Below are 22,286 nucleotides of genomic sequence, written 5' to 3'. Positions count from 1 at the left end.
GATATAGGTCACACAGATCCTGTGAAACCCAACTTCTCACCACAGTTCACAATTTATTCTCTTCTGCAATGAACCAAAGCCAGGTTGACGCTATGTGCTCGATTTTGCCAAGGCGTTCGACACTGTGCCGCATCAGAGACTACTCAAGAAACTTCATCAAGTTGGCATTCATGGATCACTTCATAAATGGATTTCTAGACCTGAAGACACAGGAGTGGGAGCAGCGCTGGCAGATGTCAATTAAACCAGAAAAATTCCACCTGAAATAACCATTAGGCAGCCAGAAATAAAAACGAGACGCTCAAAACCCAACTACCTTCAGATCCCCTTCACCAATATTAAAGGCCTCCAACACTCATTCTTTGATCAGACCAGCAAGGACTGGAACGACCTCCCTCAGCACATTACTGGCATAGGAGACAATAATCAATTTAGTGATGCCCTTAAATCCCTCAGCACTAGTCAATAGCATGTCCACCCCTTCCAAGCTGGGTGATGTTCCTGTCGGAGCTTATGCAGTCTTGCCGATTTCCAAACTGCATGGTTGGCCCATTTATCCGCTTTCCAACGGTATAAAGTTTGTCCAGAACCGTCCATGTAAAGGTACCATTAGACTGCGATAAATGAGAGCCATTCGGGTTGGTGCTGACAAGCCTTGCTATGGGACTTACTGCACAAAAACGAAACAGGTGGCATCAGCTAATATATCTGCAGATTTCTCCAAAAGTGTCATGTCTCGAGCCTTGCCGATATGCATGCTGGTTGGCCCATTCATCCGCTTTCCAACGGTATAAAGTTTTTCCGGAACCGTCCATGTTAAGGTACCTTTAGACTGCGATACATGAGAGCCATGTGGGCTGGCGCTGACAGGCCTTGCTATGGGACTTACTGCACAAAAACGAAGCTAGTGTCATCAGCTACTACATCTGCGGTTTTTTTCTCGAAAGTTTAAGGTCTAGAGCCTTGCCTTTTTGCATGCTGGTTGGTCCTTTCACCCGCTTTTTAACAGTATAAAGTTGGTCCTGAACCGTCCATTTGAAGGTACCTTCAAACTGCGATACATGGGAGCTATGCGGGTTGGCGCTGACAGGCCTTGCTATGTATGGGACTTACTGCACAAAAACGAAACTAGTGTCATCAGCTACTAAATCTGCGGTTTTCTCCAAAAGTTTCAAGTCTAGAGCCTTGCCGCTTTGTAAACTGGGTGGCCCATTCATCCGCTTTCCAACGGTATAAAGTTTGTTTAGAACATTCTATGATAAGGTACCTTTAGACTGCGATACATGAGAGCATTGCGGGTTAGCGCTGACAGGACTTGCTATGGGACTTACTGCACAAAAACGAAACTCGTGGCATCAGCTACTACATCTGCGGTTTTCTCCAAAAGTTTTAAGTCTAGAGCCTTGCCAATTCGCATACTTGTTGGCCCATTCATCCGCTTTCCAACAGTATAAAGTTTGTCTAGAACCGTCCATGTTGTGGTACCTTTAGACTGCGATACATGAGAGCCATGAGGGTTGGCGCTGACAGGCCTTGCTATATGGAACTTACTGCACAAAAACGAAGCTAGTGGCATCAGCTAGTACATCTGCAATTTTCTCCACAAGTGTCATCTAGAGCCTTGCCGATTCGCATGCTTGTTGTCCCATTCATCTGCTTTCCAACGCTATAAAGTTTGTCCAGAACTGTCCATGCATGTTAAGGTACCTCAAGACTGCGATACATGAGAGCCATGCGGGTTGGCGCTGACAAACCTTGCTATGGGACTTACTGCACAAAAACAAAGCTAGTGGCATCAGCTAGTACATCTGCAATTTTCTCCACAAGTGTCAAGTCTAGAGCCTTGCCGATTCGCATGCTTGTTGGCCTATTCATCTGCATTCCAACAGTATAAAGTTTTCCCAGAACCGTCTATTTGAAGGTACCTTTAGACTGCGATACATGAGAGCCATGCGGGTGGGCACTGACAGGCCAACAGTATAAAGTTTTTCCAGAACCGTCTATTTGAAGATACCTTTAGACTGCGGTTACATGAGAGCCATGCGGGTTGACGCTGACAGGCCTTGCTATGTATGGGACTTACTGCACAAAAATCTGGCATTTTCTCCACAACTCTTTGGTCTCAAACCTTGAAACTTTTTCAGCTTGTTAGCCTATGCAGCAGCTTTCGTACAATATATAGTTTGCCTAAAACTTCCTATGTTGAGGTACCTTTTGACTGCGATATAGAGAGCCAGTATGCCTGGGTGCTGACAAGCCTTGCTAAGGGATTTACTGCAAAAAGTGGAAACTACAGGCATAATGTGCTACATCTGGGATTTTCTCTACAACTCTTTGGTCTCAAGACTTGGAACTATTCCAGCTTATTGACCTATTCAGCAGCTTTTGAACAATGTATAGTTTGCCTAAAACTTCCCATGTTGAGGTACTGCTTGAGTGCGATATAGAGAGACAGTATGCCTGGGCGCTGACAGGCCTTACTGTGGGATTTACTGCACATGGTGAAAACTACAGGCATAATGTACTACATCTGGCATTTTCTCCACAACTCTTTGGTCTCAAGACTTGAAACTTGTACAACTTGTTGGCCTATTCAGCAGCTTTCGAACAAGTATAGTTTGCCTAAAACTTCCTTTGTTAAGAAACCTTTCAACTGCGATATAGAGAGCCAGTATGCCAGGGCGCTGACAGGCCTTACTATGGGAATAACAGCACAAAGTGGAAACTACAGGCAAAATGTACTACATCTGGCATTTTCTCCACAACTCTTTAGTCTCAAAACTTGAAATTTTTCCAGCTTGTTTGCCTATTCAGCAGCTTTTGAACAATGTATAGTTAGCCTAAAACCTCTTATGTTAATGTACATTTTGACTGCGATATAGATAGCCAGTATGCCATGGCGCTGACAAGGATTACTATGGGATTTACTGCACAGCGTGGAAACTACAAGCGTAATGTACTATATCTGGCATTTTCGCCACAACTCTTTGGTCTCAAGACTTGTAACTTTTTCAGCTTGTTGGCCTATGCAGCAGTTTTGGAACAATGTATAGTTAGCCTAAAAGGTACATTTTTACTGCGATATAGAGAGCCAGTATGGCTGGGCTTTGACAGGCCTTGTTATGGGATTTACTGCAAAAAGTGGAAACTACAGGCATAATGCACTACATCTGGCATTTTCTCCTCAACTCTTTGGTCTCAAAACTTGAAAATTTGGCTGCTTGTTGGCCTATTCAGCAGCTTTCGAACATTGTATAGTTTGTCTAAGACTTCTGATGTTAAGGTACCTTTTGACTGCGATATAGAAAGCCAGTATGCCTGGGCGCATAAATTGCTTGAGTACTTTTAGAAAATCTAGAAACAAGTTTGATAATGATTGTACTCATAAAAATAAAACTTGTACCAAAGAATTATTACAATTAAGAAAACACTGTTCTATACTATTCAACGGATCAACGATGCACTTTTTTTCTGAAATATAATTGTTTTGCATTCATTCACAAAAAGATACTCTACGTAGACAATTTTTAATTTTGTCATGATTTTATTTCGGTGTTTTTTTTCTTGATCTCAACAACAGCAATCCGTTTAATGGGGACGACTTTATGAAACTATACGATTTGCAAATCAAGCAGAAAGTTTCTGCTAAGCAACTGAATTTTATGAGCATTTGGTGGGGTTTTTGGGCTTTGCAGTTAAATGAAATGGACAACCAGGATTAAAATTCCAAAGTCTTGAAATTTTTGTAATTTCTCTTGCTCTACTTCTCAGGCAAAAGTATTCATGTTTCTGATATACATTGTAATTCAGTAAGCGCAAACGATTTTATAGATAAACGTGCTTTAATGCGTATAAAAAGGTACAAGATACAAAATAGTTTTAAAATGTAAAAACCAATTACATTTTGAAAAGTCGTTTCTTGAATAAAACTACAACAATCTATACTACAATTCCTTTTACAATCCAGCCCTAGCGGCTGTTGAGGTAAGCCTTTAAATTTCTAGGTTACATATTTTTTAACTTTATTATTTTGGTGACTTGGTAAAATACATGATTGATAATCTGAGTAAAGTTAGCTGTATCAGCCATGTGGTCGGGAAGGGCGATTTCTAAAGGTTACGTAACACTTTATTTTGAATGAAACTACATGTACACAAACATGTTCAGCTTGGCGGGCAAAATCTTCTTTGAAAATTAATTGTAGCCAGACTATTCATGCGTTCCAAGCCCCCCTTTTTACATTAGGGTATGTTTAATCACAAATTTTAATTTACTCATTAGAGCAGACTGGTATATATTTGTAATTAACTTGATTCCAGGGCTTTCCTTTACATTTGCAAGGTCAAAAAATTAAGATTTTATACACTTTCAATTCAATATTGCCGACACGTGAATGAAGCCCATTTGTTTTAAATTTATCTACACATGGGATGTTGTGGTCACGAGATTCCAACTATCAGCAACTGGGAGTCAGGTTGCCGCAGTGGTTACTGTCCTCACCTTTCGCCGCACTGTCCAGGGTTCGATTGCTGTCCTGGTCCACATGTGGATTGGGTTTTCAGTCCCTACTTTGATTCTTTAAGTTTTCCCAAGAATTTCATTCTGGGGGTTTTCTCCCACCTCCGAAACTGTAATTTTTTTCTCATTGTCTACTCTCTTTAGGTTTCCTCGGGCTTTCGAGCTACAATGCCTATTGTGCACTTTTGAGAAATCCTCGGTTTCATAACCAGAAAAAAAAGTAAAAAACTGTTCTCATCTGCCTTGCACGTGTGTCTCTTGAACTGTGATTGGTGTAAAAGTGGTGACCTAAACTGTATACTGCAAAAAGCAAAAGAAACTTAAATGTTTGACTTGCCCATCGGTTACCCATCGGTTGCCCGTTGGTATGACGTCACAGGGCATATGGGTTATATATGCTCTAGTTCTATGCTAAAGATACTCCTCTCTAATACTCTCAGAACATTGTGAGTTATAGGTTTTCCTATTTTTTTAAAACAATTCCTTACTGGTTTTCTTTTGGGGGGTTTCAAACAACCATCTGGCTGGCAGTTAGTACCACACTTTGCATCTGCTATATTGACTTTTGTACATGTAGTTTCCCGACTGACAACCGAAGGCTCTTTGGAAATTTTCGTTGTTCTGCAACGGACCAATAACCCTGAAAAGAGAAGGAGTAAGTTTTTCATATTACCCATGTGTATGCAAACTTTTGCTGTGAAAACCCGCTCAAAATATAAATTTCGTACACAGTACTTCGCTTACTTAATGGTGGCATGATATTGAAGTGATTTTGTTTTCGTCAGGGAATGACTAACCTGAATCGGCCGGGGCTGTGCTTCCCATATTTGACCATCAAGTCTGCCCCTTCGCGCGTCATAACACTGCACCACACCTATCAATTTAAACGTAAAGGCACGTTGGAACATTAGTACAAACGCGGAAACGGAACAACGCAAATTATGATGATACAAACACCCTTTGAAATTATTCCGCCTGCAATTGCATTCATTGGAAGAAAATAACAAAAGGCAAAATAAAACGCCAGCCATCACAATCGCCTACACTAAAATGTTTTGGAAGTTTCTATATAAATTGTGAACACGCAACGTAACCCAAAGAAACAAAATAATTAGGTCTGGCTTATTGTATGGCTGTAATATATTCAATAAACACGAAACATTAAAGACAAGATGATTGACAACAGAAAATCCCCTTTCTGTCATACGTGCTGGAGCAGATGAAATACCGAAACGTCCACTTAAGATGACATCCCAAACATGTATATTTATTATTTCAGCATCAAAATGTTTATGATAGGCCTGCATCCTTAAAATTGGCAATGAAGGAGTTTAAATAAGGCTATAAGGCATAAGGGTCATTTCAAATTGACTTTACGCTAATATAAAGTATAACTGGAAGACCTAATGTTGATCCTTTTCCTACCTGTGAGTAGGACAGGAAGAACAATTGATCATTCGTGAGATCTTTTAATCCAGGAAGCTGTCTCTGTACACTAGGCGTGTTAGTCTTGTAAGCCTGAGTGGAAGAGAAATGCAACGGACGGAATATTAGGTAGGGTATAAAAGTGCCGGGTCAGATTCCACCTGACACTTTTCAAGGTCGAAATGACAATTTTGCCCTGTCTGTATGACACTTGCTTGGGTCAAAATGACAATTTTGCCGTTTCAGTCTGACACTTTCTGGGTCGAAATGACAATTTATAGAGTCTGAATAACAGCTTTCCGGGTCAACTGGCTTGGGAGAACGAAACAGAGAAATTTCGTTTTGACAGTGTCATACAAACTCGGCAAAATTGTCATTTTGACCTGGAGAATGTCGGATCAAAATTTGTCCCAGATTCCGAGTCAAATCAGTCCCAGATTTTGGGTCGACTTTGATCCAATTCCTGGCTCGAATCTGACCCAGGACAGTCAAGAGTGGGGCGATTCGAGTCAAGCCAGTGTGACTTGGGAACGCCAAACGTTCGTCTGACCATAGAATCAACCCGTTTCATTTTGTTCATTCATGGAATCCTTCACGGGATCAGAGCAAATCAGATCGTCTGTTTAAGGTTGTTTGTGTTGCTGCTATATTTTTTATGTTTGGATTATTGCCTCACACTTACCACTGAGCATTTCATTATGGTTAAATGAATGTGGTTTATCACAGTTTTCATGTAAGTTGTGATGGTACCATCAAATTAAAATCTGTAGAACCAATCCTGACTGAGAAACCTCAATGGAAACCATAAAACAACTTGCATCGGCAGCGGATCCAGGGTTTTCCTAAGGAGTTGACTGGGTGTTTAAGTGGCTGGGTGTTGCAATCAACGCAAAAGAGACCAAGGGCTTGATATAATAAATAAAGTTAAGCATCATTTAGTATGAATGTTATTCAGGGGGCCTCATGACATTTGAGATTGTTTTTCCATTCAGTCAATAATTAACCTTGGTCAGTCGGAAGAGCTGATTAGCCACACCAGCCAACTGCTTGGACCCGCCATTGCATATCTTTTAACTATAATTATGACCTCGTTGAACAGTCCGTGTATACTGCAGACTGTCATCCAGTAAGGATTAACGCTTAAGCCTAGTTTCGACCATCACATCACAATTTTTGATACAACGACTTATTGCCAGATATATGCTCAAACTGAATTGTAGTGTGTGCTATTGTGTACTCACCTTGTAAGCCTCTCGCAGACCGCCATTATCAGCGATGTTCTCAGCTTCTGTCAACTGACCGTCAACCTGATAACAATGATTATAGACTCGATATATTTCGTAACTGGCGCTTTTTACAGGAAATGCTTTTTCCGAGGTTGGCTGTTTTTTTTCGACTACCAGGTTGAATGAACGTGGAAAAGATGCATTCAATAAACATAGCAAAAGCAGTGCCAATTTTAAACCACGAGATGCTAGTTGAATCCCTTCCAATGTGAAGTTGCTAGTTACAGTTTACGGGCGTTCCTTTTATTATTTCTATGGTTCTAATAATTACTTCTGTCTCTGATTTAGGGTCGGTCAATTAGCGAAAAATCAAAATCTGCAGCAAACAATTTTTGCAATTGAACCCGTTTAGATGACTAAATTGAATAATGCCAAATGCCCAACATAGCGTCGGAAATGAGAACCAAACAATTAGAACGAATTCTACTTGATCAATCTGTGCAGATAGTTCGCCTCACTTACACGTTTGCCGTTCTCAGGCATGACAAAGCCAGAGTACTGATTCACCAAACACTCTGCTGCGCGTGTAAAACCGTAGATAGAAGTGTAACTCCACCAGTTCTCGATGTTACCGTGTTGGTCAAAGAGTCTCCCTGTGATAAAAGAGTTGATGTTCAATAGGCTAATGAGAGCGTAGAATTTGTAATTACATAATGTTATAACGTTATTAATTTTCTTTCCAAAAGGTATTCCTTGTAAGTAATAATATATATCAGAGCTTTTGACCATAAGAAAAAGGCCTCGTTGCTGTGTCATTTGGCCTTGTCAATGTCTCATACAATCACAAGCATTGCCAACGGGCCAGGGTGCTTGCTCCCTCAAAAAATACAAGTTCCTATCACAAATTTAAGGCAAACTCCGCTCGACGTTCCATAAAGTAACATTATTTCGACCATACCCTTGTTGTCAAAACCATGTGTTATTTCGTGCCCAAGCACCACTCCCATGCCACCAAAATTGGAGTACCTGTATCGGGAGAAGACAATAATTAAAAAGATACAGTTTTTTTTCCTCGTGAAATATAAGGGGACTAGGCTTTAGAGAATGCATGTGCAGTTATGCCTAGGCGTATTGGCCATGCATCTAACTGCCTCGATAATGCCTTTTCATGTTCAAAATTTCTAGTTACTTTTGTCATACCAATATCTGAAATTCGTGTTTCGATAGCTCACATGGCCTATGCAACTGGTAAACAAAATGACTTAAATATAATTCTTTTATAAAACTGTATCTCTCTTGAGAAAGAATTGAGTCACCAAAAAATCTAAAATAAAAAGGATGTTTTTTTGAAATACACACCACGGCATGTCGGCATGATAAAATGGTGGTTGGAGGATACCGGCCGGAATAACTGAGGAAGAAAAGAAGAAAAACAGCTTATTTAGGTGGATGGACGTGAGCTTTTAACATGTATAAAAACTGATCGACATTTCGCGCGCGCTGCTTTCACAAGTGTAATTTTAAGGTTAACGTACCTATTCCATTGTCAAAAGGGCTGTAGTACGCGTTGATCACTGCAGGTCCGCTATCGTCCCACCTGTAATAACCACACAAAGTTGGATACAAATCACAGCAAATGTAGGTTGAACAGCAAATACCCACAAACACGCACCCTCGAATCGTTGCTTTTCATACTGACAAACGTTCCCAGCCTTTTATTCTGTGCCAATATGCATTTTGTTTATAGTTTATTATAGTGTATTTAATTTTCTTGCTCGTTGCACTTCAAGTTCTTGTTTGTTGTATTTACCGTACGCCTATTATGCCGGGTCCTTGTTTGTTCCGTCAGCCAAACGCAAACAGAAAACAAACGCACTGAATTTAGCGCAATATGAAACACACTGATTTATGAAGCTCCACCAGCAACAGCAACTTCTTTCGATGCTCAATCACTGAACTCAGTCTCTCGTTCGCCCCCTGGTTAGATAACTTACAACAGAGTGCACAACTTTTATACAATGTGTAACATTTAACCCGCCCTGGGCGTCTGGAAACCCGTCCCGCGTAAACGGACCAAAAGAAACCCACTTATTAGAGCCTATTTCCGGAGTGCACGCTACTGGCCAGACAAAGAAAACCAGGTCACCCCACCATCCGCAAAGCAGACTATACGGCAGTAGTTACCAAAGATACTATGTAGAAGGAAAGATAGGACAGTCCGCTGAAAAAAAAAGTGAAACCGGTAGTACTTGCTCAGAGGTCATGATGGGGAAGGGCGCCTCGCACGGTAGGTAGGTAAAAAGCAGATTTGCTCCATGCACTCAAGGTGTGCAAAGCCGCTAAACTATTCTTTTCTTGGTAAAATCACGCAGATATGTAAAAATGTAAAGCAGTTTATTCTCTGATTACTAGCACCACTCATGTGCTTCATGGGGAAATGCCTAAAAGTGCCTAAAAACTGTTTTGACCGTTTACAGTATTATGCTAATGAGCTTACTGTACAGGAACATGTATTATGATTCAGAGATGGTGTGAACAATTTCCCCCTATTCTTTCCACTTTGCATCATGTGTATTGTTTATGGCTTATTCTCAATAGGATTTTTTTAAAGTATAAACAATATATTTTTAAATTAATTGTTAAACTACTTAATTAATTTTTTTTAATGGCTTTATTGTTCTTTTTTTTTAAAAGAATTTTAGTGTACAGCGCTTTTAATTCAATGTAAAACGTCTTTAAAATAATATGACTCTTTATTACACCGTCAAAAAATTGAAGGGATCTTATAAGCTTTCTATTCATGTTATGAGCAATGGGTTTTACATAGAAAGTTATTTTTTCATAAAATTAATAATAAAAATAAAATGCGGATTTTTGTTTCAAGGCAAAAAACTTGAAGCTGGTTTCCATATGAGGAAAGTTTTAGACTTTTAAGCAATCAGATTTGCCGCTAAATACAAAAAAAAAATATATTCTCTGATATTGGTAAGCATTGCTAAATCTAGACATGTTACTATTTTCACTGACAGGTCTACTTTTATTCCCCTTTTATTGATGTATTCGTTCATTTATTTATTCCCTAATTTGTTTTATTAATTTATCGATGTAGTCGTCTTTTTAACGTAATTGTTTTCTTCATCAATGAAAATCCCGCTCGCATTATACACCCGATATAGCCGCTTCGCTCGTACCCCGCACCGCAAACAGGACGCTGGGATACGCTGATGAATTCAAGCTCTAGCTGATTGGATATATTTTGCGCGACTTGTGACCTGAAAGTCATCACGGCCACGACTTTCGCTCGTACCCCCCCCCCTGCAAGGTTTTAAACGGCCATTAAGACTGAGTCATCACCCTTTTATTCCTACTCATAAATGCTTTTTTTACGTTGAAAATCGTAAAAATGTAGGAAAATCTGTAAACTTATCTGTTTTGCAAATTTTCAGTTCTCGTTACTTGCTCGGGCTCCGTTTCGAATTCACGAACTTAGGGTCAAATTGCATATTATACGACGCTCAAAATTTGTCCACATGGTTCCCAATGAAAAAGAAATCACATCTGGTATGGGATGTAGTGTATGCAGACTACAGTAATCTATTTATAGCGTAACCAGTGTATGACGTCATTTTTTTGTGATTGGATGTACACTCTAGTACGTGTGTACTCTAGTGTGTTATGGCATGACATGGAACGTGAATACAATACGAAGCAACCAGAAAAGTATCCCTAATCTCTGTCTCTCATTAATCGGGTAATATATGACGTACGAACGGAACAGAATGTATGCATTTCTATGAGAAAGTTTTCGGATAGCATTTGCAGCCAGATGTCTTTGTACAAAGGTCATGATAAATTACCCCAAATGCCACCCCACTTCCTTCACAAGATTCAGTGAAGCTCATCAGCGTGTCCCAGCGCCCTGTTTGCAAGGCAAGGGAAGGAGCTTTGATGACGTCAGGTCACCGTACAAATAGATACCCAGTGTCCTATCTTCTCCTCTATAGTTTCTTCGAATATACCCACCGATACCTGCGGTATAGCTTTCGGACACCGGCGGAGGCTCAGGACAAAGTTAGAGAAAACGGCTTCCTTTAGTGTCCGTTACATCAGATTGTTTTAACCCTACTGTTTTGGTGTACTCATTGACGTAGGCCCCCTTGGTTGATTTCTATGGAATACTTACAAAGACTTGTCAACGGGAAGCCGCAGTCGGCGCAGTTGAGTCTGTGCAACCCGCCTGCCGTAGTTGACAACATTGGTGAAGTATGAGTTTGATGTGACGACCAACTGCGACAAAAACGGCAGGTTTATGATGTTGTTGTGTCTACCTTATACGAACTTCAGTTGTCAAGTTACGTGGGCGAGCACAGTACGCCTGTGCTAACTAACGATACATTTATTTAATAATTTAATTATTTAATAATGGCGTCAAAACACCAGAAGAATAGTGATAACCCAATGTTGAACATAAATTTATAATGATGATAAACGTGCCATTATGACCGATTAAAATATACACGGCATAGAGTATCAAATAAGTGTGAATACACAAACTATACATACATCAACAGATTTGGCATCTAGTGTGGCATTCACTTTCAGCCAATCTGGGTAGCCAACGCTGACTCCCATTGCATCAAGCTGGAATGAAGAAAAATCACATACATCCAAAACAAATACAAAATATATAATATACAAGCACATACATTCGTAGTATACTTTTTTTCGGGGATTCTTATGGTTTCTTCGTTTTCTAAAGAACTTCGAGGAGACCGAGGAGACCGAGTATATAAGGCTGATGTGAATTATTTGTACCTGCAATTTGTCCCATGTAATGGCTCCAGACATATTATTAAGGTCATTTTTCGCGATCTGTTTAAACCGTCTACATGGGGATTTTTCATACACTTAAATCAGCCATAAATAATATATACATCTAATTTGATTGTACTGCAAACTCTAAGTAATTATTATTTTAGTTTTGAGCTCTTGGCAACAGAGAGAGGCTAACACAGACCTTCTGACGGGCTTTAGCCCTGTCGCTGTATGACAACCAACGGACTGACCCAAACATGGCTCTCAGTGCTCTCCGCAGTTGACCAACCATCTCTTCTGTCTAAAACACACAAAGCAAACGAAAACGTTACATATTGTCGTAAGGAACAATTTTTAGCCATAGTAGCAACCAAGTTCCTACCTCAACATCAGGAAATGAAATGTGCCTTTTTTTGCTCCATTGTGAATTGGATGCTGTGGTGAAGCCCGTTGAGGCGGTCTCAGAAGAGCAAAACATTCTTCTGCCCGTGCTGCCAGATGACGAAGGTGTCATCGACGTACCGGAGCACAAAAACTCAGAGCCAGAACCGGGGATATAGGGGATCACAATTAGTTCCAGTCGACTGTTCAAAGATTTTATGTCGCCAACAGAAGCTAGATGAGGTGACACAGGTGGGGAGAAGATCATAAAGCTGCATGGTCAGGGGTGAGGTCGGTACGGTCCTTGAGGGAGGAATACAGTTGAAGTCTTTCCTTGGCAATGTTGCTGGCGTCAGAGGGGGACAGTGGTGAAGAGAGAGCCATATCAAAGCTGACCATGATGTCGTCTGGCTTAAGGGTGAGATCGTCGATGAAGGTGGCAAACTGGTCGGAGTTCTTGACGTGGTGATCGATGTTGCCTACTAGGGGGTGAAGGACCTTGGCGATGTGTCTTGCTGTGTTGTAAAACGGACCTCCCCTAGAGGCCACGATGGGGCGTAGAGGGACATCTTGCTTATATAGATCTCGGGCTGTCCGAAGATCTTGGGGCATTTGGAGCTGGAGGGGCGGAGTTGCATGTGCAAGGTCTAAGAGATTTTGCTGGAACGCCTGAGGGTGGGAGCTTGCTTTGTATCCTCTTCTCAATAGATGGTGTGGGGTCCTTGCGAAGTGGTAGGAGCCCTAGTTGAGGAAGTCCCCTACCTGGATGATTGCGTGTTTGTCGGGGTGTTTGTTTGTTTGTTTCCATTCATATACATTCATACTGTTTGGTGAAACCCAAACATATTCCCAATACAATTTATGAAATGAAGAAAAACAAAACAAAAACACAGTATGAATTGGGGTGTCATCAAGAGAACATGTATGTTGTTTTTGCCTGCACATCTGTGTGTTGTTTAATATTACATCCGCTGCAGAATGTTACTGTTGCCTTTATTGCTGAATATTATTTTTCAAGAGCTCCGGTTGCAGAATGCTGTTTGCTACTTAATGGTTGACAGTACTTCTACTGCTGAATGTTGGTTTTGCTTCCACCGCTTATATTGTTACTGCTTCCGCAGCTGAATGTTGTAAATGTAGAAGCAACATTCGGCAGTTTCCTCAGCTTTCTGTTGTTATTGCTTCAGCTGCTGAATGGTATATTTGCTTGTGCTGATGCGTGTTATTTTAGTAGATTGTAAGGTGGCGTTTGCATTATTATGTTGCTGTGGGAGTTGGCTGAATAGTTTGTTATGTTGTAGTTTGTAGTTTGTAGTAATTGTGTTGTAGTCATCGTTGATGTTTAATTGTGGCTGATTATTGATTTTGTTATTGCATGTGACGACTGTAGGCCCTACCTTCGTCTTGGTGTCTGTGGCGAAGTACTCGTCCACGTACATCCTCCCAGTAGCAAATGGTAGCACGGTGTTGACCTGCTCAGTGCAGAGCTTCCATCGATCTTCAGCTGCAGAGATCCCGCGAATAGCCTTCAGGTATTTCTGGTGGATGACCACATACTCCTCCCCAAGATAGGGCACCATCTTGCTCACAAGTCGCCAGATCATATAGTTGGCTACCACCCTAATGAAATCAGGAAATATAACAGTTTTAATGACATTTGGTAATACATGTTGATTAATAGAGCGGCAGTACGATGTTCCAGAAAGTGCAAGGTCGAATCTCGCTTCAGACAATTTCTATATTTAACCCATTAATTGACGAATTGTGCTTCCAATTAACGCTCATTTGAAGACAAGACATGGCAAAGCCTATAGTAAAGCTGGTCCCACAGTGCGCAAATATTCTATTCAATTGATTCAGAATGGCTATTCTCGGGAAGTCTTGTCATGCATCTGTTCTACACAATGGGCCGGTATTAGCCCATTTATTGACGTTACGGTATAATCGTGTACGACAGCACTGCTCGGCTCACAAGTGACAGTCTGTAGTCAGAGACTAAGGATGGCTCTCTGTAACCAGTAAGTGCTGTGTAGAATAGTTGTCCTGGTTTGTGGAATATAATACCTTTTTGACACAGTGTTCCCTAACACCACAATGTTAAGTTAAAATAAGCTCAAAATGTCTCAGACCTCATTGCCTGGACTGAGATGCCTGAAATTCGAGACGCGTTTTTGAAGGATTTCAAACCTGCTGATGCATAGGCATCGAGTTGCGTATTTCAGGAAGTACCAATGAATGAACGAGTTTAAGCGTTATGCAATATCATATTTCATGGCGCCCGAATTTCACGTTACATCAATATTTAGATTCACCTGTGTCGCGACCATCTCAATAATCTAGCAACACTCCTAAGGTAGGATGGTGATATGACTACGATGCTTTCACTATCTGACACAGACGGTTGCACGCTTGATGGTAGTAGATAGCGATACAGACTAGCCCAGTTGACCTGACAGGGAGAAATGAAACGAGACGTCCAGTCACATGACCTTGTACTTTGTGGCATATAAAATACTGTTTGTAGCTTAGATTGTGACGCAGATTCGGAAAGGGTAAAACTTTCTTTTTAAAGTCCAGAATAGCTTACATTAGCCCTTTTTATATCGGAAGTCTATTCCATCCAGGGATCAAACTAATCAAGGTACATACATTTAACGGTCAACCGAATGAGATGACAACAGTGAAAAATATCACATGCAGAATAAAGCACCAGATGGAATCTGTAGTTATATATATATATACGAACACGAACACATACGTTAATACTCAAAACTTTGAATAGACTCAATCAAGAGTCTATCACACAAGACAAATAACAAGTGAGATCACACGTTACAGGGACCAAAGAATGACAACAGAAAGTGTTTTTCAAACACAGATTTCATTACGTTGCGGGATGACTGCAGACTGGATGACTTCTGATTAACTTCTGATTAACCTCATGACTTCATTACAACTTTTTTTTTCTGGACCATGAACAAAACAACGAAAAAAATACATGTATTGTACAACTTAAGCAAGTGGTATTTTTAGTGGTGTACCTCATTGTAGGTAGTTTGAAGATTGCGCAGAGTAAGTGTGTCAGGTAGATCAAAGACGTCGCTAATGGCGGCCACGGCGTCCTGTTGAGAGATTAACACACATTTTTTGTCACGTTTTCAACCACAAGATTGAATAGTAAGAACACAAGCAACTGAAACAATAATAATTATTGCCTATGCCTTGATCAGTACGGAGTTATATTCTTTGTACAAACCCGTCTGTTTCAACTGTCATCAAAATTGTCTATGATGTGGGGATTTCCGTTAAAGACTCGGTTGGACCGTTCACGTGCGAGTACTTCAATCTCTATCAGTCGAAAAATGAAACGAGTTTTATTTCAATACCAAATAACGCGGCAAAATATCATCGGTTATATAATGTATCACGATTTATGATTCGTTGAACAATTTATGTGAAATTCCTCAGGTATAATATGTGATGACAGTATTAAATTAATATTGTGGACATGCATTATAAGAAGCAAGATTGCGGACTGTATCTCCTACCCTTGCTAGTCTTTTCTCAAACTCAAGCACGTCGTTCATGTCTCTACTGGCCTCGCTTTGGTCTCCGCCCAGAGCCACGGCAATGTCGACCATGTACTGTAGGTAGGCTGCTCGTTTCTATTTATTTTCAAAAGATTAACAATGGGGGTAGACAGTAATTGAAGAAAGCCAAGAATCATGTGAGCGAGCTGGGGGAAAACAACACGGGAAAAATCAGGCCGGGAGACGGGTGAAGGAGACTGATAGCCATCACAGTACCATGCTAATGAGGCAAGAAAATGTTCCCAAGATAAAGTGGCATGCCCAGCAGAAATCAGAAGACAGCCGTTTTGCTCAAGTATTATACCTCTGAATTATTAGTAATATTATTCTTTTTAATAATGTACTGCCAAGCCACTCCATCTTTGCCACAAGAGCGTAAATTAACACTCGCAGATTGACATATTGACAGAAAGACTGTCAATGCATGCAACAGCAAAACTGAGCAAACAAAAACGAAAACGAACAGTTGTTTCCTAAACTTACTTCCTCAAGTTCATCCAACAGGAGCAAATGTCGGCCAAAGTCTTTAGAAAAAGACTCGGGAATCTATCAGGGCAAAAATACAATGCAGAAACTGCATCACAAAAAACCTCACATTCTGTAAGTTAAACACCATTAAGCAGCACATTTGTCGATGGCCACTGCAATACATTGTGCAATACATTGTGCTGTAAAGGAATATGAAAAGGCTTCGCACGGAATATGTGCCAAAAAATGATGAGTTATATGTTTCAAAATGCATTCATAAATACCTAAGACAGTTTTCCTATTCCTATTGGTTGAGAGCCCGTCTCGTGGCCAGTTTTAAACGGTTGATAAAGACTGGGTGGCTGGTCTTAAAGACTTTTCCAGTGTCACATCAAATTTGGACTGCTATGAAACCTGGTGCCTTTTAGTTACCGTTTTATTGGTTGCAAGTTCACAACGCTCACGTAGGCAAACGCAATACTACCAGTAAGTCAGTATTTCATAGTCCTAAATTCACACTACAACGGCACAGCTGTGTTCTGCGTCACATCACGTAGTGCGCGTGACGCGCGCGCCAGTCTCCATATAAGGAGTTGTTTACAACATGGGCATACCATAATATAGCTAGAGGGCTGTTTCGAAAAACATGAAGTGAAATTTTGAACAAAATCGTTGGAAATATGTATATATTTTTGACTTGTTGTGACTTTTGGACCGAAATGTTGTTGTTGTTTTTTTTTTTTTTACCGAAAAGGTATTTATGAATGTGGGAATAAATATGTGCTTGGCCGGTAAAGAAAACGTTGTTTGTGTTAAGAAGAAAAAAGGATAGCTGGTGCAGTTACATAGAAACAGGATTTTCTGGGTTTAGGCGACCGTTGAGCGTCCTGGCCATTTTTGTTCACTCATAGGTGGTACAAAGCTCGCAGCCCTGTGTAAAGGGGGCCTTAATAATTTGTGCCTTCCACAGAGGGTTTGAAGTCACTTTACTACTAACCATTGTGCGCGCTTCCACTTAAGTGTCGTGACAGAGCCACCATACACTTCAGCCATTGCATAGTGAACAAGACCTCCTTTTAATATAAATGTTACAACATATTTTAAATCGTTGAATGGACTAACCAAGGAGGCGAGCCGTTTCTGTCTGTCTGCACGGAATTGAAGAGGCACGGTGAATTCTGGAAAATCGATCTAACAAGGATGAGATAAGACAAAGTCAGATTACCGGTAGTTAAGAAAACTGAATTTTCATGAGGCCTAAAAACACCTCATTACTCTCCCCATTTGGTTTTTACTGGTATACCGGAAGGGAAGCCTAGTATTATCCATACACCTATCTTTTTCTGACTGCCTCACTGTTTGATTGACTGCCACTTTTATTATGCCTTAGACTGGTTGTAGACTCGTGAAGAGGGCTGGAGGTGCTATCTTATGAATTACCCCTAATACTCCAAGTGATGAGCTAAATCCGGTCCATCGTGTAGATCAGATACATGCACAGACTTTCGATATTTTTTTTTATACATAGAATGGCGTTAATTACGGAAACTGATTTACCTGGAGAATGTACCTTCCGGTGTTTTCTAGATTGATTCGAACTTCAGTCAATATGACCACATCTATGTTATACTGGGAGCTAAGAGTCGCCCACAACCTCTCGAAGTTGTACGAAATTTGACTCCAGCTACCACCGGGGTTGGACCCAAGGACTGGCCATCCGCCAAGGGACTGCAATGTGTCTGTAAGCGGTCGGGCTCCTAGGCCGTTAATAGTATCTGTTTGGGAAAAAACACAATTGTCGCACGGAATTGGTTAGTTTTCTGTCGTGCAACCAACAAAAAGTGCAAAGAAATGTCATACAAAAGAATTTGGTCACAATGTATTAAGGTCTGCTAAAAACTTTTCAACATACTATTGAGAACAGTGAGTCTCATATTTCTCTCGTTTACCTGTCTTTAAAAATAAACATAATTACCAGAGCCTTGAGTACCTAATTGTTGGTAGATACGTGCACTATATAAGACTCCGGTATTATTATTCAAAAGAGACCACTGGAAAGGTGGCAATAAAGCAATTTGTAATTTGATTAATATTTTTTTATAAGTGTTGCATGTACATTCTTAGAATCTGACAAAGAAGTCGAAGGATGATGTTTATATTCAAACCTAGGTCAAGGCAGGCACTGTAGAACGTTCTCACTTTGGAGAAGGACTCCGGCTCGCTTGGTTGTGGATCTCTGCCAATCAATTCTGTTTAAGGAAAGAGTTAAGAGATCATAGGAGTTATGGATTTTGATAGTAAAGGTTATGATTTGTGTCGCTCGTGGTATTAGTACACGGTATATACGGGCGTCACCAGACCAATTTGAATGGGAGGGATAATAATTGTCGCCGACGGACCACCTTGTGCTGGAGGAAAGAAATGATTCTCACCGCAAGGAGGAAAGGCGGGGTGGACACCATCTGACTAAGGCAGTGGCGTAGCCATGATTTTGTTCGGGGGGTGGGGGGGGGCAGCAGAATGTTTAAATCGGGATAGCGCTAAGGGCGGATCCACAACAATATTTTCCAATTCTGTTTTTAGAGGGCCGACTGGCCAGCCAATTTTTACAAATTCGAAAAGCGGGGGAGGGGGGGGGGACGGACCACATTTGACGCAAGGGCGTGCTGTGTTTCCCGTTTTCCCCTTTTTTATCGCTTTATTCATATTTCAAAAATCCGTAAGATGCTTGGTTTAGCTCCACGTGTTTAGCTCCACATGTTTATTGCTTAAATGCGTGGCATGTAGTTTGTTACATAATAACGAAATAAAATTTTAAAAAAATAACGAAAAATCTTTTAAAGAACTCAATATGACTGCCATTTTATCGCGCAGGATATATTGATGAAAAACGACAGAGTGCTTACCTTTCAGCTTTTCTTGCAAGTCGTCATCTAGTTCGGTGAATCTGGTAACTTTTAGTTTGTCGTTGGGGATCACTTGCCTGTTATTCCATCCTCCGCATGCGTACTCAAAGAAGTTATGGCACGGGTCTTGGGTCTTATCCATGCTGCTTAGAATGATGGACGCTGGTGTTGGTGGTGTTGTTGGTGTTGGTGGCTTCGTTGGTGTTGGTGGCGTTGTTGGTGTTGGTGGTTTCGATGGTGTTGGTGGCGTTGTTGGTGGTGGTGGCTTCGTTGGTTTCGGTGGCGTTGTTGGTGTTGGTGGCTTCGTTGGTTTCGGTGGCGTTGTTTGTGTTGGTGGCTTCGTTGGTGTCGGTGGTGATGTTGGTGTTGGTGGCAATCCCCAGTTTTGGGAGGCCGAGCTCCCTTTAGACATTACACCAGTAACTTAGGAGAGAGAAAGAAAACGACGTTCTGTACGTCTATATTTACACTTTTCGACATTGCCAGAAGCACTCATTCTACCACCCCCTTTTTTACAGTATGATTAGTAATCCTGTCCCTCAATTTCTTTTTCCTACCCTACCTCAAGGAGAACCTTAGAGAGAAAGTGCCAATTTTGGGTTCTAAAACGCGTTTACACGACAACTCGAAATGATAATAGTTGGAAAGATCATTTATGAGATATATGACGTTCACGGTTCACATATGATATTACCGTCGAATTTTGCTGTTTTTGTGCAATAACCGCGTAAGGGATTTCGGTTTCAAAATTTGGTTCTCGGGGGAGGACGATCGTGAGCATGCACTTTTTTATCGGACAAAAAGTGACACTAGCTCTTCATGGCGGCACAATATGTCCAACAATCGTGAGACGTTAAACAGGGGATGCTCGTGATTATGGTGAAGTGAGCTAGGCCGAGCCCGAGCCAAACCCGGGCCTGTAGCCTATAGCCATGTTTCTAAAACGCCCTTATTAGAAAGTGTTCATAAATCACAAATGAAGAGTTTAATTTCTAAAACGCGACATAGGCATTTGAAAATTTGCACGGTTACAACAACAGTACAAGAGCTTTGGGGTGTGACTCTCTCCCCCCCCCCCCCCCCCGTAGCGACGTCCGTGCTCACTCCATGTAAATGTATAATGTCTTACCAAAAACAGCAACAACACCGCCGAAAATGACAGCACAGACTATCAGCAATATGATTTTGGGCAGTTTACGCGGAACCCTTGTCTCCGTTCCATCACCTGTAGTTAGCAAGGCCCTCGGGCTGTCTCGTTCTTCCGTGTTTGTGCTGCTCATATATATGGCTTCCATGGTGATTTTGCTCTGTCTTTCTGTAAAGAAAACGTTGTTTGTGTTAAGAAGAAAAAAATATTCACCAATTGTGTACACTGATTAGCAAATCGAGACAGTGCAAGGCCCTCGGGATGGCTCGTTCTTCCGTGTCTGCGCTGTTCATATACATGGCTTCCATGGTGATTTTGCTCTGTCTTTCTGTAACGAAAACGTTGTTTGACACTGATCAGCAAATCGAGACAGGGCAAGCCCGGTGAAGCTGGTCCAAGAGTGCACAAAATGTTATTCAATTGATTCAGAATGGCTAGCATCCACATCTATTCGTGCATCGTGTTTACGCAATGGGCTGGATTTAGCTCACGGTGGAGCAATCCTATACAATAGCACCGCGCGGCTCTCGTCACCATCATCATCTTCATTATCCCCATCATCATCATCGACTCAGCGTGGCTCGAGTCGAGCACGGTGACGAGCACGGAACACAGTAAGTCATTAAATTGGCCAGTTTCTCTCTTGTCTCCACGCCAGTGTCATCTGTAATTGTCTTCCATTAGGTCAGAAAATGACTTTACTGGCTGGTAATTCAGGGTGGCGGTAGCAATGTCCTGCTAGTCTGAGTCTCCTGTATTCGATCTTTTCTGGTATGATAGGCAGATCCACATAAAGCTCTGCATTCGAAATATGATCTCACTAACTGACGTTTAGTACCACCAGAAGTATCCGAAACAGCAGCCATTGAGAGACTTAGTCATGGCTTTGGTAATGAGTCCGGACCTCGCAAAAAATAACCCTACAAAAGGATCGAATTAATTGCCGCCTGAAAAAAGCCTCAGCCTTAGCTTTTTCGACATCTGCCCTTTCCATACATTTTGTTCATGTTATGAAGGGCTTTCCATGCCGGGTCTTTCCGTACTCGGATGTCTCTATTAGTACTCTCACAGTCGAGTAGCTCTTGTGCTCCATTCATCTGATCGGATAGTAAGGCTATATCGCCAGCATACAGTCTAGTAGGTCAGATGTTGTGACTGGTCCCGCTCTTAGAGCCTTCGTCGGTGTTATAGTGAAGCCCAAATCTTCGTGTGCCTTGAGCGCTTGACGCCAGCATACAATCTAGTAGGTCAGATGTTGTGACTGGTCCCGCTCTTCGAACCTTCGTCGGTGTTATAGTGAAGCCCAAATCTTCGTGTTCCCTGAGCGCTTGACGCCAGCATACAATCTAGTAGGTCAGATGTTGTGACTGGTCCCGCTCTTCGAACCTTCGTCGGTGTTATAGTGAAGCCCAAATCTTCGTGTTCCCTGAGCGCTTGACGCCAGCATGCAGTCTAGTAGGTCAGATGTTGTGACTTCGAACCTTCGTCGGTGTTATAGTGAAGCCCAAATCTTCGTGTTCCCTGAGCGCTTGACGCCAGCATACAATCTAGTAGGTCAGATGTTGTGACTGGTCCCGCTCTTCGAACCTTCGTCGGTGTTATAGTGAAGCCCAAATCTTCGTGTTCCCTGAGCGCTTGACGCCAGCATACAGTCTAGTAGGTCAGATGTTGTGACTGGTCCCGCTCTTAGAACCTTCGTTTGTGTTATGGTGAAGCCCAAATCTTCGTGTTCCTTGAGCGCTTGACGTATTAAACACATAGCCAAGTACGACGATGAAGAGAATGGTGCTAGCATGTCTCCTCATGCAAT

The 22,286-nt window shown here is 41.4% G+C and overlaps 1 protein-coding gene across 1 annotated transcript; it reads right to left on the bottom strand.

Moving 5' to 3' along the window:
- Positions 1-4,199: 4,199 nt before the first annotated feature.
- LOC119745037 (endothelin-converting enzyme homolog) lies at positions 4,200-20,624 on the bottom strand. Its single transcript, XM_038221261.1, has 21 exons — positions 20,459-20,624; positions 19,330-19,731; positions 18,589-18,672; positions 17,981-18,198; positions 17,546-17,614; positions 16,439-16,501; positions 15,914-16,030; positions 15,407-15,487; positions 14,678-14,814; positions 13,763-13,985; positions 12,187-12,285; positions 11,733-11,810; positions 11,353-11,456; positions 8,705-8,766; positions 8,529-8,580; positions 8,128-8,195; positions 7,692-7,822; positions 7,185-7,250; positions 5,944-6,036; positions 5,316-5,392; positions 4,200-5,158 (listed from the first exon to the last, which is right to left on the bottom strand). The coding sequence occupies exons 1-21, from the start codon at positions 20,622-20,624 to the stop codon at positions 5,050-5,052; spliced, it is 2,499 nt and encodes an 832-aa protein (XP_038077189.1). The 3' UTR covers positions 4,200-5,049.
- Positions 20,625-22,286: the final 1,662 nt, after the last annotated feature.

This window comes from Patiria miniata, unplaced genomic scaffold (genome assembly GCF_015706575.1).
Source record: "Patiria miniata isolate m_02_andy unplaced genomic scaffold, ASM1570657v1 HiC_scaffold_7, whole genome shotgun sequence".
In the NCBI taxonomy this organism is placed as follows: Eukaryota; Metazoa; Echinodermata; class Asteroidea; order Valvatida; family Asterinidae; genus Patiria; species Patiria miniata.
Note: the sequence above shows the minus strand (reverse complement) of the source record. Positions and strands in the feature narration are given on the sequence as shown.

What these genes read in the sequence shown, in the direction of transcription:
- LOC119745037 (XM_038221261.1), bottom strand. Translation starts at nt 20,624, where the DNA reads ATGGAAGCCATATATATGAGCAGCACAAACACGGAAGAACGAGACAGC. An exon ending in CAGTGCCTGCCTTGACCTAG is followed by an intron (nt 18,199 to 18,588) that starts GTTTGAATATAA and finishes TTTCCCAAACAG; the next exon opens with ATACTATTAACGGCCTAGGA. An exon ending in CTTCCCGTTGACAAGTCTTT is followed by an intron (nt 8,767 to 11,352) that starts GTAAGTATTCCA and finishes TGGTTATTACAG; the next exon opens with GTGGGACGATAGCGGACCTG.